The sequence below is a fragment of the Mesoplodon densirostris genome, chromosome 20 (genome assembly GCF_025265405.1).
Source record: "Mesoplodon densirostris isolate mMesDen1 chromosome 20, mMesDen1 primary haplotype, whole genome shotgun sequence".
Lineage (NCBI taxonomy): Eukaryota > Metazoa > Chordata > Mammalia > Artiodactyla > Ziphiidae > Mesoplodon > Mesoplodon densirostris.
Window position 1 is genome coordinate 11,930,792 of NC_082680.1, and position 19,988 is coordinate 11,950,779.

Below are 19,988 nucleotides of genomic sequence, written 5' to 3' on the forward strand. Positions count from 1 at the left end.
GATACCGTGAATTCTTTATTTCTTCTACTGTCGATGTACATTAGACTTTATTCGAATTGCTGGTAATTAAAAATTATGCCTTAGTGTACGTGTCTACTATACATGTCTTTGGGTGTACAGATGTACACATTTTTGTTGGTTATGCACCTTAGGAGTGGAATTGCCATGTCAAAAAATATGCATAGGGCTTCCCTGGTGGTGCAGTGGTTGAGAGTCTGCCTGCTGATGCAGGGGACGCGGGTTCATGCCCCGGTCCGGGAAGATCCCACATGCCACGGAGCGGCTGGGCCCGTGAGCCATGGCCGCTGAGCCTGCGCGTCCGGAGCCTGTGCTCCGCAACGGTGAGAGGCCCGTGTACCGCAAAAAAAAAAAAAAGAATACTGACGTTTCTAAGGTAGAATAAGGGCCATAGGTTTTATTTAGGTCATTTTGCTACAGTTCTAGTTTGTCTTTGATCTTATATATATTATCATGCCATTAATAACTAAAACTTTTATAAGTGTAGTTTTAAAACATTCTCCTGGGTTCTAGACCACTCTCTGCTGCTTAGTAGCAGGGTAACCTTCAGCAGATTACTTACTTTTCTCTTTAGGTCTGAGATTCCTCATCTGTAAAATAAGAATTAAAACTGTATCCATCTACTAGAGTAGTTGTGAGGGTTGAAAGCACAGTGCCTGGAATACCTGAAGTGCTTGGCATTTTAGTTCTCACTGTTGCCTCCAAGTAGAGTCCACACTGTGCTAAACGGGCAAATCAGCATTAGCGTAACCCTTAGCTGGGATCTAAGGACATTTGTTTTCATGTTCTTTGTCCTACATCTGAAGGTGGGTTGGAGAATGAGAGTAGAAACAGTGATCCTCCAATAGCTAACGATGCCAAATGGTTCTCTGAGAAGAAAGGGTGTTGAACCGTTAAGACCAAACTCTTAAAACCAGAAACAATCAGAAATAATGTTGGGTTGGAAATAGTAGTATCTGTTTTCACTTATCATTATAATAGAATCAAACTTTTTCATCCTTAACAAAATAAAATGCACATTGATATTTGGCAGCTGAAAATCATTCAGGTAATCCACTCAGAAGACTCCCCAAAATAAAAGCAGTGCCTTTCAGCCAACTGTAGGTGAAGTAAATAATGTGGAAGAAAACACAGGTGTTAGCCTCCTTTATCATTGTCACCTAACATACCATAAAGTCTCACATCACTTAAGCAGAGAAGAGTCTGAATTGTCAAAAGTTAAATTGACAATGACCGTTTTTTTTTTTTTTTTTTCTTTTTGCGGTATGTGGGCCTCTCACTGTTGTGGCCTCTCCCGTTGCGGAGCACAGGCTCCGGATGCGCAGGCCCAGCGGCCATGGCTCACGGGCCCAGCCGCTCCGCGGCATATGGGATCCTCCCAGACCGGGGCACGAACCCGTATCCCCTGCATCGGCAGGCGGACTCTTAACCACTGCGCCACCAGGGAGGCCCGACAATGACCGTTTTTGAAAGAAAGCAAATGGGTATGTCATCTCAGCCGCAATGATTTTACATGGAGAGCTGTTTTATGACCGTGAGATACACTAATGGTTTTAATTCAGTTGTTCCAAGAGGGCCTGATAGTACCATTGTTGTTGGTTTTTTTTTTTTTGTCAACTGTGTTTTCAAAGGTAGAGACAGGTTTCAGCCCAGTTACTATTGATTTTTGGATTTCTGTTGTTATTTTTAAATAAAAATGTTAGTCTTTTCGGTAAAAAGCTTTTGAGAGTGCTGTCAGAAGTAGAATTACATGTGGAATGAGCTGTCTGTTACTGATGGCTCCTGACATGATGATAGTCTGATACTAAAACTGAAATGTCTTCACTGGACGCTGTGAGTGAGCTTGTTGCTATGCATGAATATTAAAGCACCTTCAAGATCCTCCTCTCTGAGGGCAGCCCTCCTCCCCTGGCCTAAGTCGTCCTCCCCTCCTCTGGGTTCCAGTAGCATTGTTTGTACCTCTCTTTTAGTTATGAATTGGGCCTTGCAACACAATTCTTTCTATTTCCTTCTCCCTAATAGAATGTAAGTGCCTTAGGGCACAAACTGTTAAGCCTTCAGATTAACTTAACAGATAAATTATTGAACATGACTGTATCCAAAATATTGTGCCTCATGGTCTACAAATGTGTCACAACAGCCCTTGTCCTTGTCATTTGGTTCCTCATCGGGCCTTGTCCCCCGGTTTACTTTTTTCCCGTCTGTTCCACGATGCTCTCTGTTTTCCTCGGACTTCTCTGGCCTCTGCTTCGCAGTGTACTTTGTCTCTTTCTCTCGTTGACCTGTGAGCAACGCAGGTGCCCGAGGTGTTCCTGAGCTGCCTTCCCTTCTCCGTACACACTCTCTCGTTGATCTCATTTATTCTCGTGCATTTAAAATAGCATCCTTATGTCAGTGACTCTTTATTTTACATCTCTAGTCTAGACACTTCAAGTCCACATATTCCACTTGCCTTGAAGTGCCATGGGTGTTAGAAAAATAAATGTCTTACAGAAAACCCTTTATCTTTCCCCCTCCCCAGGAAATCACCTTCACATACCCAGGATTTTGGAAGTGATCTTTGACATATCTTCTCCCTCACCCTCCACCTTGAGTCCATCACCGTCAGAAAAATAAATGTCTTACAGAAAACCCTTTATCTTTCCCCCTCCCCAGGAAATCACCTTCACATACCCAGGATTTTGGAAGTGATCTTTGACATATCTTCTCCCTCACCCTCCACCTTGAGTCCATCACCAAGTCCTGTTGATTCTACCTCTAAAATAGATTTTTCCTATAGCACGGCCCGCGTGCCAGGCAGGATGGCCCCTTTGGGCCCCTCTGGTCCAAGCACCATAGAGTCTCCACAGTGATCTTTCAGAAGCATAAAGCAGCTCATACTTTACAACCCCTCCTTGATTCTCATTGTTCTTAGGAGGAGATTTAGAAATCCTCAGCATGGCTTCAGGTTCCATGTAATCAGGCCTCCTTTTCCATTCTCACCCCATTCCACACACCACCTCTGTAATCCAGCAGTGGCGGCATTCTTTAAATCCCAGAGACTTGCTGAGTTTCTCCTCCCACAGTTTAGGGTTTGTCCACAGGCTCTACCCTGTGGGGACCCCTTCTATCAGTGAAGCCCACGAACCCTCTCATCTCCTCAACCCCTCGGACTAAATTAGGTCCCGTCCCCCTTTTAGATCGTGAAGTATCCTGTGCTTTTCTTTTATATCACCTATGGCAGCTGGAAAGATTTATTTCGTTGGACAGTTATTTGCTCCATATCAGGCTCCCTCGTTGTCCTGTAAGAGGCATAAGGGCAAAGATTAGGTCTGTTTCATTCACACTTTCAGACCCAGGACTTGACACGTTGCGCAGAATCAATAGATGTTTGTGGAATGGGTAGAATAAATAGGAAGTAAAAGTGCAAAACACATGGAAATAACTATACAACAGGATGTGCTTACAACTTAAGGCTGGGCTTCCCTGGTAGCGCAGTGGTTGAGAGTCTGCCTGCCGATGCAGGGGACACGGGTTCGTGCCCCGGTCCGGGAAGATCCCACATGCCGCGGAGGGGCTGGGCCTGTGAGCCATGGTCACTGGGCCTGCGCGTCCGGAGCCTGTGCTCCACAACGGGAGAGGCCACAACAATAAGAGGCCCGCATACCTCAAAAAAACCAAAACAAACAAACAAACAAAACAAACAAACAAAAAAACTTAAGGCTATAACTCACTATATGGAAATAAGTTTCTGACACCCATGAGAATACCTTCAGTTTGTGACTGAACCAGGCTTGTGCCATTTTCCTGACCTGCCAAATTTTAGTATTCGTATTACCAAAGATAACAGGAAAAGAACAATTTTTATCAGTTTGACAACAAATATTTATTGATCCCCTGCTGTTCACCTGGTTTTATTTTACAAGCTTGGGATACAGCTGGGTGAGGCTGCTTACTTTCCCATGGGGGACAGACAGGAAACAAGTACAAAGACAATTCCAGCTCCTGGAAAATGCTGCGAACTAAACAAAACAGACCAATGGCCTGGGTGCAGTGGCCAGAGAAGTGCTGTTTGCAAAGGTAACATGGAGCTGAGGCTGAGTGACAGGGAGTCAGCTAGCGAAGAGCTGAGGGAAGGGCCTTTTAGCCGAGGGAACAGCACGTGCCGAAGCCCTGAGGCTGGAACAGCCTGGCCTGTTTGGGGAACAGAGGGGTGGCCAGGGGTCCTGGAGAGTCAGGAGGAAGGGCAAGCACAGAGCCCGAGAGACCCTGGCTGACTGTCCTGCCTGCCCCCGTAGTGGCTGTTTGTCACAGAGCGCAGACGATCGTGATGTCCGGCTCACAGCAATGTTGCTACATCCGATGATGAGAGGAAACTTGAGTAGTAATTAATGCACATCACTGATAATCTGCCTTCCATAGAACTTACGTCCAGGAGAAACTAGTCAAGTAAATGTCAAACTAGTGGCTGTGTTTATGTGTTTAATGGTTTACTAATAGATTACCTTTTTAAACTGTGTTGCTGCTTATTTACAAACATTCATATTTACATTGGTTTCTCACAAAAGGTGAAAAAGCTGAAGCGAGAACTGTCCCAGATGAAGCAAGAACTGCTCTATAAAGAACAAGGCTTTGCAACCTTGAAACAGTGAGTATGAAAATACTGAAACTGACTGTCGAATAATCCAAAGCCTCTGAACCAATACAAAGAAAATAGAAGTATAGATTACATAAGGGTTTTCTCAAAGAGAAGTAAAATGCAAAGTGCAAAGCTCTGCACCAAAAAAAAAAACAAAAGCAATCAATTGAAGAACAAAACAAAAAAACTTGGGAAAATCTATACACTTTGAATAGGTGTGAAATGTTCACTAATCTTTGGAGATCCAAGGAAACCAAAGTGAGAAACTTAGCTTCGTCTCTGGGCCCGCCAGCCTGCTCTCAGTCTGAGGCGGAGCCAGGAGATCGAGCCCAGGAAGGGCCTCCCCCTTCTCTCCAGAGGCTGGGTGGGCTCTGTGAGCCTGCGCCCGCCGAGCCCCGGGCTCGGGGCCTGTCCACCTCTGGCAGCCCCAGGGGGACCTAATGCTGTCTGATCTCAGGGAGCCGGTCAGGGGTGTCTGCAGAGGAGCTGAGTGAGTGCCTCGGCTCCCCTGTTCCCTCTGCCCTTTCCTGCTCCGTGCTGAAGTCTGCTGGACCCTGGCTCCAGCTTGAGCTGGGTCAAATGAGAATGGAGATGACGGAAGGTAGCAGGATCTGGAAATCCCTGCCCCATTCCCAGCCCCTGGAAGCCACTGCTCTTCTGCTGACGAGGCCCAGCCTTACTGAACCCCCGTAGGCACACCGAGACCTTCCAGCTCCCGCAGGGCCCACCCCAGGGTCTCCGATGCAGGGAAGCAGCGATGGTTCATCCAGCACACAACCACAGGGAGGGTTGAAGACATCATCCCTTGAAAGGCATCCAGCTACTTTTCTCTTCCCTCCTCCTTGCTGCCCGGTTCAGTGCCCCCAGTAGCAATGCAGGATTCATAGCGGCTTCCCTGATCGGCGGGTCTCATGTTCTTCCTTGTCTCCCTTAGCAGTATCCAAGGCAGTAAGGCATTACCCCGTTAAAGATCCCACGTGTTCGCTGGCCAGGCCACATAAGCTGATTGTTCTGTATGTTTGGTTGACGAGTTCTATTTCGGGACCCCAGTCACTCCTCTTGACCACCAGCCACATGACTTTCATCTCAGACATTTGGTTTACTGGATCAGTTTTGGTTTTGACACTCACCTCATGTGATCATGACCATGATATTCTTCCAGATGCTCCCATCCTGGTGGTTCTCTAACCTGACTGCATATTGGAATAATCTGTGGAGCTCTTAAAAATCCCTGTGTCTTGTCTCCACCCCAAGTCATATTCTGTGAGACCCCCATGTGGTTCTCAGGTCCAGCCCTGTTCAGAGAACCTCAGCTGGTTGCAGGGTGCCCCGAAAAACTCAGCAGACCTGAAATCACCTAATTGTATTCTTTAGTCAGTTGTACATCAGCATAACGGAGGTCTTTGTGGTGGGAGCACCACGAGGCATTTAGCCACACGTTGCATACTTTTAAGGCACATGAAATTATAACTCATTCACCACTGGGATTAAAGGTTAGCCAAACTTGCTGTTTTTGTTATATTGATGTAACAATGCTGTATTGTTTCAAAGCAGTTTGCTTGCAAGCAATTTTTATAGGAATCCAAGGCATGTTTAAGAATCTGTCAATAACATTCCACAAGAAAACAATAGACATTTGTTGTAGAAGTTCAGGCTTTCTCTTGCAGTGATTCTAATCCGCTGAACCAAGAGCAGAAAGATAGGATATCTAACATCAGATTCCTCCTGTAGATCAAAATAAAGCTATAGACAAAATAAAGCTGTTTTCATCCAGATGTTCAACACCATACTACTAGAAGATTGAATAATAATTGATTGAACCCAGAGACCATACTTTTCAAGAAACCGCATTCCTGGTACTATAAGGGGACTTTTTACTTGGGTTACGACAAAATATATTTCAGGAAAAGATTTATACAGAATCCCACTGCAGGATTCTGTAACTTTTCACTTATTCACAATAAAATGGAATAATTTTTTGGAATCTGGAATTATGATGTAATTTAAACCCCGGTTTTTGTTTTACTTGATGCAATAGTTTATGCTGGATGAACGAATGTAGTTTTATTCTTTACGTTATTCATTTCAGACTGTGGTCCCAAAGTTGACTTTGGCCTAAGCGATAGTGTAGCTTATGTGTAGGTGGATGCCAGGAAAAGAAGCATATTTCCGCTTTGCCACCTCCAGTGTTCACTCAGAATTGGAAAATGGAAAATGCTGAAACACCCAGCAAGCCAAGAGTATATACAGAATCTATGAAAGTTTGGCTCAGGGGGTACACATTTTCCAGGGAAGGCATGCAAATGGTAAGATATAGGGGAAAAATTAACTATAGGGTACCCAGAAACCAAAAAAAAATTTTTCTTTAATTTTTAAGGGATGAAAGTAAAATTGTATTTCTCAAGAACAAAAAGCACAGTACATACTTTGTTTTTTAAAAAAGTCAGCAACTTATGCTGACATTTTATTTTATGGTCAGTTAGGGTCAAAAGAGAGAAAAAGGGGGAGATGAAAAGTGGAGGAGAAAAAGGAAAAACGTGGAGGTAGAGGGCAAAAGCAATAGTTAAAGTAAAGTCGAAAGGTTCAGAAAAAGGGAAAGAAAGACCAAAAGGGGTTCCGTGGCGAATGCTGCATGGAGTTGGTTCTTGTCGTATTTAACATTTCATTGAGCAGTGGCTGTCCGAGAAATTCTCATCTATTTTTAAAAGTCTCTGAAATTTAAATTAGCAGTCTTGAAGTAGCCCTGCTTTTATTTTTAAATATTAAAGTTTATTTCTGAAAACTGCTCACTGGCTTTTATTTTCAAATGTCAAGGTTGATTTCTGAATTAAAGATTTGTTTTATTATTAAATTCTGAAGGTTTTATACAAATCGGAAGAAATTACTTGGGCTTTAGAAACTGCCTTTGACAGTTTGAGATACCTATATTACTAGCTGTTTCATGAAATCTCACAGATTCTTTTTCTTATTAAAATAAGCTTTTTGGCTCAACTAAGTGAGTAGATATAGTACTTAAGGATGTCAACAATCTCATTGATAAAGCCCTCCTGAAATAAATATAATCAACCAATATTCAAACTGCTTCTGGGGTTCTTATCAAATATTCTAAATGTAATAGTCATAAGAGCCCCAAGCCTAAGTCTTTCATGTTGAGGACAGTTGTGCTACTTAGCTAAGTGTTTATGCAATTTAGAAGCTAAATTTGCATAGACTTTCTGGTCTCAGTTTCTTCTGGAAGAAACATGACTAGGTAATCTCTAAGGTCCCTTCCCATCACAAATACTCTGTGTATGTGTGTGCACACGCACGTGTATATGTTTAATTCAGTGACTTCATTGGTTATACGTTTTTATAGAATGACCTTATGATAAAATTAATTTTATTCTGTTAGGTTCTTTAAGACTTTAATTATTTGTTCAGCATCATAAAATGTTTTCTAAAATGGTACTTGTTATCTGCAAGTACCATTTTAGTTATCAAGTTATCTACAAACTGCACTTGTTTGGGTAAACTTTGGAAGAGTGAATAAGATAATAATTGTGTTAGTTTTTTTTTTTTACTTTTGAGACTATGCCCTTCATGTTGAAATAAATACAAATTATTAAGTGTTTTAAACCAAATTAGGTCAGAGCCAGTTTTCTGTGATTTAATAGGCGCCATAACTCTGGAGAGTCTGTGAATAAGACAAGGATATGTCTGAGAACGCGTGTAATAGCATTGTTGGCTGATGGGCAGAGATGTGGCATGTGTCCCTGAAGGGAAGCCCAGGCTCTTTCCTAATGAGTCCCAGGCAGCATAGGTGGTGGGGAGAACCAGGAGGGTGATGGTGAAGAAAATGTTGAACCGTTTTTTTTTTTTTTTTTTTTTTTTGCTGTACGCGGGCCTCTCACTGCTGTGGCCTCTCCCGCTGCGGAGCACAGGCTCCGGACACACAGGCTCCGCGGCCATGGCTCGCGGGCCCAGCCGCTCCGCGGCATGTGGGATCTTCCGGGATCGGGGCACGAACCCGTGTCCCCTGCATCGGCAGGCGGACTCTCAACCACTGCGCCACCAGGGAAGCCCACCGTTTTTTTTTTTAATTAGGTAATTTGGTTGGGCCCTTCGACCACAAAGATTAGGTTACATGAAATCCTCTGACACAGGGTGACCCTGTGAACTGTAAGGACATTTGGGGAGCAGATCTGCAGGGGCAGTAAATAAGCTCATCGGGGAGCTCTTTATTCAACGTCAGTGGACAAATGAACACATCTGCTGCCCCCTTGTTCCTAGACTTGAACTCATTCAGCAAGGCGAGCAATTTATTTTGACTCATAACTGTCGTAAAAAAAGAATACATTTCATATATCTAAAAAGAAAGAAGAAACTAACCAAGCAATCCAAATATTACAGGATACTCACTAGTATAAATAAAAATCACTACCCTTTATTAAAGATCACCAAGCTGTAGGCACTGTGCTAGGTTTTGCACAGACATCGCAGCATGTAAAATTAGGTGACAGTGATGAATCCTGAGGTTCCTGTGCTCGCCCAGTTTATTGGCATTTCTGTCCTGCTTCCCCGTGTCCTTAACCTTTGTCAGGATCAGCATGAGATGAGGTTTGAGTTCAGCCAGCAGTGGCATCACCCAAACAGACTGAAAGCAAAAAGCCTGAGCCTGAAGGTGATTACAGTGGACTGGGGGATGAAATGGGGGATGGAAGGGCTCTCAGCTCCAAGTGATCAGAAGAGAAAGGAAAGACCATCAGCTTGAAACTCGTGTGTGTGAGTCAAGTAGTAAAAATCAGCCAACTGGGCTTCCCTGGTGGCACAGTGGTTGAGAGTCCGCCTGCCGATGCAGGGGACGCGGGTTCGTGCCCCGGTCCGGGAAGATCCCACATGCCACGGAGCGGCTGGGCCCGTGAGCCATGGCCGCTGAGCCTGCGCGTCCGGAGCCTGTGCTCCGCAACGGGAGAGGCCACAACAGTGAGAGGCCCGCGTACCGCAAAAAAAAAAAAAAAATCAGCCAACTAAGACAACCCCAAACCCAATTCCTATCTCTTTAACTTGTACATTCGGTCATTCTTTGATTTTTCTTTTTTCCTTTCTTCTTTTAACAGAATTGATAAAAAAATGTCTGGAGGCCAGAGTGGCTATGAACTTAGTGAAGCCAAAGCCATCCTAACTGAACTGAAGTCTATCAGAAAGGCTATTAGCTCAGGAGAAAAAGAAAAACAAGATCTGATGCAGGTATGTGATGGAACATTTTTTCAAGTCACACTGCTACCTTCTTGGGCCTCAGAAATTTTCCTTGAGGCAGAAGTTCTCCGTCGGAGTCTGGAAGGCCCTTTACGACCACACAAACCCCATTTCTGCCCCATCCATACGGAATTTGGTCCCGTAGGAGATTGTTATAGGCACTGAGCCAGCCGCCTGCCTTGGAAGAAAACAGATCGGTTCCAAGGTTCTGATATGCTTATTTGAAGGCAGACTTTGGATGACCTTTGAGACAGGGGCTGCTGGGTCCTGGAGCCCATCTAAGGAGATTAGCATCTTTGTGCACCCTGTAACTCACTGCAAACTTCATGTGGCGCCCTGATAAGCAGGGTTATCTAACTCAGTGATCCTCAGCCCAGGATACAGAAAGAGTATGTCACCTGCTGTCAGTAAGTAGATGAGATGCCTTGAGGAGAGGGGGAAGGGGTGTGAGGAACTTAGAAAAGCTACTCCCCACCCCAGGGGATTCCGAGGTGCTAGCTGGGGGTGGCAGGGAGAACGCTGACCCAGCTGGGGGACATCTGTATAGTCACCCTGGGAGAGATGCTAATGGCAGTAGACCCCCTCGTTACACCTGTACACTTCTCACCTTATGGGTCTGAGCTCCAGTGACTCAGCCTTATGTGTAGAGAAAACAACCATTCAGTGACCAATATTCTGCATGTTGAGTATCTATATTTAGCAGATACAGTCAAGTTTTTTTAAGAGATATCTCTTCCTCCTCTTCCCTCCCTTCCCTCTCATAATTATCACAAGCACTGAGAAGTCTTTGTAATATTTCAGGTATTTGGAGTTCTTTACCTAGCTGGGTGAGGATTTAGTCTGTGTCTTTCAAAAAATGTTAGAGCCCGTGGTAAACAGAACCTCTGCATTTAAATACCAGATTCAGCTACTTCATGTCAGTTTCCAAAACGCTGGTTGAATGTGGGTGAATATTCTTGAACCCATATAATTTTGCATTTGGGGAATTCTGAAATAACTTGCAAGAAGCGATCAAATAGAAAAGACTGACTCAAAATACTGACTCTGTGCCAGGCAGTCTTCTGCCTACCTTGTATAGAAATACTTCATTTAATTCTCACAACGGCCTAAAGATAGGCTCTGTTATTATCCTCAACCTGTAGACAAGAAAACAGCAGGGCGGAGAAGTTGTTACTTGGTTAAAGTCACACAGCAGGTGAGTGGCAGCACAGAGGTTCAAACCCAGGCAGTCTTGCTCTAGAATATGCGGTTCTAACGTCTGTGTAACACGTACAGAACTTCACTTGGATGTACTTTTTGTTGTTGCTCTACAATGATCCTGCCAATTAAATCAGTCATTCCTGAAAAGCACAAAATAAGTCCTTTGAAAAAAGTTAATGGAACTTGAACAGAGTTAAATTGGAACCTCATAATTTAGCAATTTCAGGTCCTCTTTGATTCTTTCTGTAAACTTTGGATTTATACATAGGCCACATTAAATTTAAAAATTAGATTCCTTTTTAATTACTAAAATATAAAAAATAATTAATAAATACAGGAATCTGGGCTTCCCTGGTGGCGCAGTGGTTGAGAGTCCGCCTGCCAATGCAGGGGACACGGGTTCATGCCCCGGTCCGGGAAGATCCCACATGCCGCGGAGCGGCTGGGCCCGTGAGCCATGGCCCCTGAGCCTGCGCGTCCGGAGCCTGTGCTGCGCAACGGGAGAGGCCACAACAGTGAGAGGTCCACATAATGCAAAAAAAAAAATAAATAAATAAATAAATACAGGAATCAACAGTAGAGCAGAAAGGGACATTAGTTATCTTCTATGACTTTTAAACATCTTTGGCTGTGACCCAGAGTAAGAAATACGTATATTTTGCATCAAAACCCAGTAATACAACTGTCTTTAACCATAGATACACACACCAAATTTCACAGAAATATGCCTGCTTTTAATTTTAGTAATATACTTTGATTTTACTTTCTAGTCTCTTCTATTTCATTTAAAAACATACTAGTCATGACCTACTAAGTTGATTTGGTGCATGGTCATAGGTTTGAAAAATATACGTCTTTTCACCGTTCACATGAAAAAATAGAAAAGACTTGTCCAAAGTCCCTAAGAGGTTTCTTCGTTCTTTTCTGTAATATATTATTTGATGTGACCATTTAAGTTTTATCCCTCATGCATATACGTTTTGTATAAATATGCCTTTGAAAGAAAATAGAGAAGGTTAGGTAAAAAACAAATATCAGATCTCTGATATTTCTGATTTCTTATCATGAGAATTTTAAATATCAGGATTAAATCCTGGCTCTTCTTAACGTTGATAATAATGAGCTTCTTACATTTTAATTAGTGTTTTGTACGGGGGTTCTTTGGTAGCAATTTAAATTTTTTCCTTTTTAATATTCTCACTGACTCACATCCTCCCTCTAAAGTAAACTCACTCTATTAAAACCTGGGTGCCGACACCAGTCGTGTTCACTTGTAATTAGGCACTTTCCCAAACCAAACATCACCGCAGGTACTGATGGACTGTGGCTTCTGGGCCTCCATTTCCTAATCTCTAATCTATGTGAGCTAAATAATCTCTTGGATCCTATCCACATATCAAATGGCATAACTGTAGAAGTCTTCTAAGTAGGAAGTTTGCCTGCTTTATCTAAATGAGATTGCGTTATAGGTATCCTATGCTTCCATAATTCCTACTGCATAAAGTGGGTAGTTCGTATTAAAATAGACTTCTTTTTAACAGAATTTTAAAAATAAGAAATGAATGTATTAAATATAAAGATGCCACTAGTCACAGGGTGAATAATTCCCAGGCTGTCTTGGGAAAGATAAGATAACCTGTTTAATATGATCTTACATATTTTCAAAGTCCTGTGTGTATGTGCAAAAATTATATTCTCTTATTTTTTTCAAGAATTTAAAGTGATAAGTACCTACTAAGATAAAGTAGTTGTTTTTTCCATTGAGATTAGCTCTTTCGACTTAATTTTACCTGGTGGGGAAGTTTCGCGCTCTTAAATGTTCGGCTTCATGAAGTACTTTGTATTTCCTGAACAGAGCCTTGCTAAGCTGCAGGAGCGGTTTCACTTGGACCAGAGCATTGGCAGATCTGAGCCAGACTTGAGATCCAGTCCTGTGAACTCTCATTTATCTCTCTCCAGACAGACCCTGGATGCCGGGTCACAAACAAGCATTTCCGGGGACGTAAGTTATCCATGTGGAAGGGTTGGCCCCGGCACTGTCCTGACGGGCCCTGATTACAATACCGATGGCAAATGGAACAGGGGCCAGGAAGGTGGTGCGAATTCCAGCTGTGTGCATTCAGCATTTCATACTCATAAGATTGGATTTAAAACTCTTAGCCTTATCTTTTCTGCCTCGGTGCCAAAGCATATCAGAATTTGTCCATATGAATAGCTTTGTTCAAACTTTCTCATACTGTATTTATTCAGAGACTCTATTGAAAGGCGAGAGACACATGAAAATCTGAGTTTTTCCTATTAAGTTTAGAGTCTTAGAAATTAAGGTCCTTCCAAATAAACATTAAGGCTAATGAGAAACAAATATATGCCTTTAAAAACTAACCCAAAAAATTGTTTTTATAAATCTGAACTTGATTATATTAAAACATTTGATTGGTGGTTTATACCTGGCATTTGAAAATATTTAATGTGGCTTGAATATTATTACCAGTTTGTATTCTACCTTTTGGGACACCATTAGTAGATATTGACTTTTCAATAAGTTCCAGTTATTTTTGTATTCTCTATGCTTCTTTGAATTCTGTGCTATGAAAGTAAAACAGGTAGAGATCAACAGTAGGGCTTACCTGTTTAAAAAATTAATTTTCGAAGTCATTTATTTTATGTTTATGCATTTGAAAGTTAGATGATGGAAATTTTGGCTCATAGAGACAAGGACATTAGTTCCAGTTCATAAATTTTATTGACCGGTACACCCTTCATAAACTCTTAGATACCAGAAACATTCACCTGATATTTTTTATCTTGAATTTAATGTGTGGAGAAAGGATGTTAAAGTCTTTGAAAAACAGACAAGCTTGAATTAAAAAGAAATGTTTTGTCCCTCCTGAGACTATGAAGTAAGTGCCTGTTCAAACTGGTGCTCCCCATTTCAGTACCATCTTCTTTAGCTTTGCAATTACTTGCACTTCCTAGAAACAAAAGCAGTTTACTTCATTCATTAGCAGAGTTAATTAACTTTTTTCCCTTTTGTTTTTTACTAGATCGGAGTGAGAAGTAGATCAAATTTGGCTGAAAAGGTCAGGCTGAGCCTCCAGTATGAAGAAGCCAAAAGAAGGTAACCGCAGGGGAGCTGGGGAGCGGTCAGTGGGTAGCAGTCAGTGGGTAGTCAGCTGGCTCACCCAGGTTTCCTTTTCCAGAATTCATCTTTACTCACGTAGGGACGTCTGCTGGGCGCTCACCACCGTTCTTACCAAGGTCGCCCTTCAGATCTTAGACTATAAGGGTTATGGGGTCCCCTCCCCCGAAAGCTGAAGAACAAGGAGAATTAATGAGAAGGGCGGGAATGAAACTTTCCCCTTCATTCTGGAAGGAAGAAGCTTTGAGCTTGTATGGTACTTTCTTACTCACAATTAAAAGTGAGGAGGTTGGTTTCTCAGATAGAAATGTGATACAGTGGCTCAGGTGCAGGGCTGGGTAGCAGCTGAGGAGTTTGAAGGTAAATAGCTTCAAGCATCTTCCTTGGCTTCGAAGGGAAGACCCCCTGCTGATGTCCTGGGGGATGCTGAGGTGTCTGCTGTGTCACTCACTTCAGGGAGTGTTTCCCTCCTTGACCCTCTCAACTCTTCTTCATCCCTGCCTCGATACTACCTTTTTCTTACCTTGTGACTCTGCTGGGGAAGGTCCGGGAGACTCCTCTGTCCTTGCCTCGGTGACAGACTCAGCTGGTTTTCATAATGTAGGAACTGAATTGGTTCTGAGAGAGAGGGTCATACTGATACATTTCATTATTTTCCTTTTAAGAGTGTAAAAATGCTGCTGTTTTATTGTTTAGGAAGGCATTGGGTGACAAACCTGCATTATCGTGACTATGAACAGTTCGGCTGAGAACATGCTGGAGCATCGTGGCTTCCCACCACAGGGAAGCCCATAAGATGGATACTGAAATATATCCATTATTACTGGTGATGATGAGAATTTAAAAGTCACTGGCCAAAGTTCTTAGAGGTTGTCTGGCTTTAACAGAGTCGTTATTTGATCTGCCTAAATATAATATTTGCCTCTGGGTAGCCTCTGTTACTCATATTAATATTACTTGGTTCTTTGATTTACTGAAAGAACCCTAAGCTTTGTTCCATAAATCATTAACCCTGGGAGCTTGAGCAAGTCACTTAGTCTCTCCGAGCAACATTGCACTCGGCTAATTTTAATGCCTATAAAATTTCCCAGGTAGATTATAAATGGCTTGAGGGTAGGAAACATTTTGTTTACTGTATTGTCTGCTTCTCACATGCCAGGCTGTTGCTTTGCCCTCAGTAAGGACTGAGAATTGCTTTGTGCTTTTGTGGCCCAGTGATGTGGAAGCCTGTTTGGGGCCCTCTGGCTATAAGCACGCCAGTTTCTGAGCTGCCAGAACTCCTAGGTTCTGACGTAAACAAAGCCAGGATCTGGTTTTCTGGTGTCTGGTTTTCTGAAGGAGAATGGCCATAACTCAGAATTAATCTTGGGGAGCCAGGCCTCATGCCCCGGGGTCCTTGGGGTTTGACTCAACTTCCCTTGGGCCAGCTTGAGCTTCTGCTTTACTTTGGCTCCATGTGGAGCTTACACAGCACTTCTCTTCCTAGGTGTTCCCGGAAACCTTCATGGTTTCTTGCCCAGAAAACTATTTCCAAATAAAATTCAAGACCTACCTAACGCCTGATCCCACAAGTAATAGGTGCTGTTCTTTCCTCACTGCATCGTTGGAGTCAGCTCAAGAGGTTAATTCAGTCGCATCAAAACTTAAGACATTAGTTCTTTCCCATTTGGTTGCATTGCTGTTCTATTACCATTCGGGGTTTTATTTTAAAGTTACTAGCGATTCTGACAAGAAGGTAAGTCTCAAGGGTTTATGCATATGTTGAAAATGCTTTTTCTTCCTCAATTCTGAATAAGGGGCGGGTTGTGTTCCTCTGAAACCTGTTTTCTCCTCCAGCCTTTGTTTTATGTGCTTAATGAAGCTAATGATATCATGCTTATTTAGCATTTTGATGATTAATTTTCCAGTACGTTGAGACAGTTGTTTATGGTTTTGTGGTTAAAGCTGACGAGTAGCTGATGTTACATCTATCATAAGTGCAGACGATGGGTGAAAATCAGAAGTACATTATGTATGCAGCGCAGTTTAAGATGGCAATTTTATTTTTAACTCAAACAAGAAACTTCAGGCCCAAGAATGTGGAACTACTTCCCTCTTTGCCCTGACAACATTTTTTTGTTTTGTTTTGTTTTTAAATTTTATTTATTTATTTATTTATTTATTTATTTTTGGCTGCGTTGGGTCTTCGTTGCTGCGCGCAGGCTTTCTCTAGTTGCGGTGAGGGGGGCTACTCTTCGTTGCGGTGCGCGGGCTTCTCATTGCGGTGGCTTCTCTCGTTGCGGAGCACAGCCTCTAGGCGCACGGGCTTCAGTAGTTGTGGCACGTGGGCTCAGTAGTTGTGGCACGCGGGCTCTAGAGTGCAGGCTCAGTAGTTGTGGCGCACGGGCTTAGTTGTTTCACGGCATGTGGGATCTTCCTGGACCAGGGCTCGAACCCGTGTCCCCTGCATTGGCAGGTGGATTCTTAACCACTGCGCCACCAGGGAAGCCCTACCAGAGATTCTTTAAAGGAAGCTCTCGGGTGTTCCTCCCGCCACCTCACACAGGCAGGCACATGTCAGGGCTGACCGCCCACGGCCCTCTGCTTTTTAAGCTTCTGTGTACTTTGACCTTCATCCTTTTTTCAGGTAGGTAGGTGTGCTTACTCAGATATTAAAGGTGGGGAGGATGAGGCAGATAAGAAGTAAGTGTAGCTTCCGCCAACGCCCCAGGACCGAGGACCGGAGCCTCACACCAGCCATCACGCCCATCCCTGGGGGGTTAATCCCTAACGAACGTAGCCCGCCTTGTGTTTTCCCTTTCTTGGGAGTTCTGACTACGTGCACAGCTATGTTATTTCATTTTGTCTTATTTTATTTTAGTATGGCCAACTTGAAAATCGAACTGTCGAAACTGGACAGTGAGGCCTGGCCTGGGGCGCTGGACATTGAGAAGGAGAAGCTGATGCTGATTAACGAGAAAGAAGAACTTCTGAAAGAGCTTCAGTTCATCACCCCAGAGAAGCGCACCCCGGATGAGCTGGAGAGCCTGGGTGCCGAGAGGCAGCGGCTGGAGAAGGAGCTGCTGTTGGTCCGGGGGGCGCCCAGCCGAGCTCTGGCCGAGAGGTGCGTTCCCCTCCCCGGGCCCCGGGTGGCTAACCCGTGGCTCAGCTGGGCCTCCAGGCTGTTCTCCCTGGTCTGCGGAAATCTCAGAGGCCTCAGCCCTTAGTGGACTGAGGACTTCTTCCTGTAGAGCAGTAAAGCACACCCTCCTTAGTCCCCGTGGTTCCCCTATGCTTTTGGGGAACGTGAAAATGCCTGAGACAGATGTTCAATAACTAAGGAATGTTGACAGAAAACCAGGAATGCAGTTCATCGCTGACCGAGGTTGATAACAGTGGCTGTAAACTATTGCACTCTGATAAGAGAGATTATCTGGACTGTTAGAGCGGCTGAAGCTTCCTATTCTGGGTTTATTACTCACAAGAATGCAAAAGTTTATTGCTTTTCATTTCACAAGGAAAAGACAACTTGCTCCCTTTGATATCGCAACAGGTCACAAAATGTTCACTTGGATTTTGTTTGTCAATTGAAACCCTCCTCTGAAGCGGAAGAAAATATAAAGGAAAATGCTTTAAGCAATTTTCTCATCTTTCTGTGGGAAAGTATAAATTGATCATTTAATCTAAAAACTCCAGTTCTGTAGGCGGATCAGCTGGGCTCTTAAGCAGGGAACCCCTGTGTGTGTTTGCCGTGAGGACATCTGCACAGCAGCCCTGTGTCCAGGCCTTGCTGACTAATGGTCAGACACCTGTTTACCTGTTTCAGCCATAGACCATTTGGCCCTTTAGAACCACTGCACATCCATCTTTTAGGTCAACAAGTAAGGAGCAGAATGAAGGGAAAGAGATTCACATTTTCGTAACTTCAAGTGACCTGGGAATAAGTTTAAAACACCCACCCATAATCCAGTCACTTTTTTTTTTTTTAACTTCTTGGCTTCTTGCCTTCTAATTCCTTGTCCTCTATAAATGTTTAAGGTTGTGTGTCAACATAACATCAAAACATTTGAGAAGTGTGGTGGTGGAGGAGATGCGGGAGGGAAGAACCTCTGACATTCCTGGTGAGGTATTAGCGTGAGCACTTGTTCAACCGTGTGCGTTAAAATGCTGATGGAGATAACGCATAGCTACAGCATCACAGCTTTAGGGAGCGTGAAAAAGTATCAAAGGGGGAGCCCCCCACAGATGACATCCTTTCACCATCTTAAATAATTCTCATCACCCACCTGCCCCTGCTTCTCCTCCCCTCCCGCTCTGACATCTCTAGAAGGTGTGAGCAAGGCTGGCCAGGTAGGGAGCCATCCAACCAGGACCACAAGGAACAAAAAATAAGGGCGAGAAGGCAGAATCCAGTTGTTTTCCTGAATTACCTTGATGTTGTATGTGAGTGTCTGTGTTTGTGTTTCTTAAATTCCGAGGATAAAAGTTTGATAATCATCAGCAAATATGATGAAATGGTTAGCTTTGTGTGGCTCATAGATAAAACACCAGTGATCTTTTGTGTTATGTTGCCCTTAATAAATGTCATATAATTATACCTGTGTAACGTACGGACATCTGACACCTCAGCTGTCCTACTCTGAAGTATCTGAATCCGGGAAGGGCCCTACCAATGGACTTTAAATTTTTTCTGGGAGAGGAAGAAAACAGGCGTTTGTTTCTTTGTTTGAATCAGCTTTTACATGCATGATGTCTTGTCTTTTTTTTTTTTTTTTGGCCGGGCCATGTGACATGCGGGATCTTAGCTCCCCGACCAGGGATCGAACCCGTGCCCCCTGCACTGGGAGCGCGAAGTCCTAACCACCGGACTGCCAGGGAAGTCCCTTGTTTGTCTTTTTTATTAGGGCTGGAGCTTCAAAAATGACTAATGAAGTAACATTAAAAATATAGTTTAAGTGCCTAGACTTTGGCTTTTATACTTTTGTTTGCACACACATAATAACTGTCAAAATTCCAGCAGAAACAGTAGGCTTGATCTCATCCGGAAGAGGAGCTATAAAATATTTATACAAAATAATTCTCTATCTGGTGAGATCCAGCCATGGGGTTTGAGTCGCACAGGGAGTAATGGGGACCGTCCACAGGTTTGGATGGCCCTCTGACTTACGTCCTCGCATGGGCCCACGTCCCACAATTGAGATCTTAGCAGGAAGGGAAATGTGTATGTTTCATATTTGTGATATGTTGGCTATCTGAGTCATTTGGAAGGGTCAAGTCATTTAGCATTACAGAAAATGGACACCAGCTCCCTCTCTGCTGTCCACAGCCAAAAGCAGAACCCCATGATAAAGCAGGGTAAGGCTGAGGGACTCACACTTTCTTGCTGGAGCAGCTTGCAGTTTTCTCACTGCTATCCTTGGCTGCAAAACGGCCCAGCATTCCCTGTGCAAGAGAGCACACCCCCTGCGAAGTGCACCCGGAGTCCTTTGTTTCCCGGTGGGCACAGCATGGTGTGGCTTCGGGCTTTGTTGGTGGTGGTGGTTTTACTTTACTCCCCATATGCGCTCCCCCTTTCCTACCCTTCACCAACCCCCTCGTTTCTTCCCACTGCCTGTGTATATTCCTGCTGCGCTTGTCGTTGCTGTTGAGCTGAAACAGGGTCATCCCCCCAGCCAGAAGGCCCGAGAAGCCCTCTGCAGGCAGTGTATTTCCTCAGTGCTCCAGCAGGAGGTCGAGGGAGACACCTCTGGGAACTTGACATTCACTGTGTCAGACTTAGTTTCATCGCAGAGCAAAAGT

At 43.7% G+C, this 19,988-nt stretch overlaps 1 protein-coding gene across 1 annotated transcript in view; it reads left to right on the plus strand.

Moving 5' to 3' along the window:
* The window catches only part of WWC2 (WW and C2 domain containing 2), a 147,059-nt gene that overhangs the window by 89,123 nt on the left and 37,948 nt on the right, over positions 1 to 19,988 (plus strand). Inside the window, exons 5-9 of the mRNA XM_060086224.1 lie at positions 4,566 to 4,645; positions 9,733 to 9,862; positions 12,927 to 13,073; positions 14,116 to 14,189; positions 17,071 to 17,313. Coding sequence (XP_059942207.1) covers positions 4,566 to 4,645; positions 9,733 to 9,862; positions 12,927 to 13,073; positions 14,116 to 14,189; positions 17,071 to 17,313 — 674 coding nt within the window. The remainder of the gene's footprint in view (positions 1 to 4,565; positions 4,646 to 9,732; positions 9,863 to 12,926; positions 13,074 to 14,115; positions 14,190 to 17,070; positions 17,314 to 19,988) is intronic.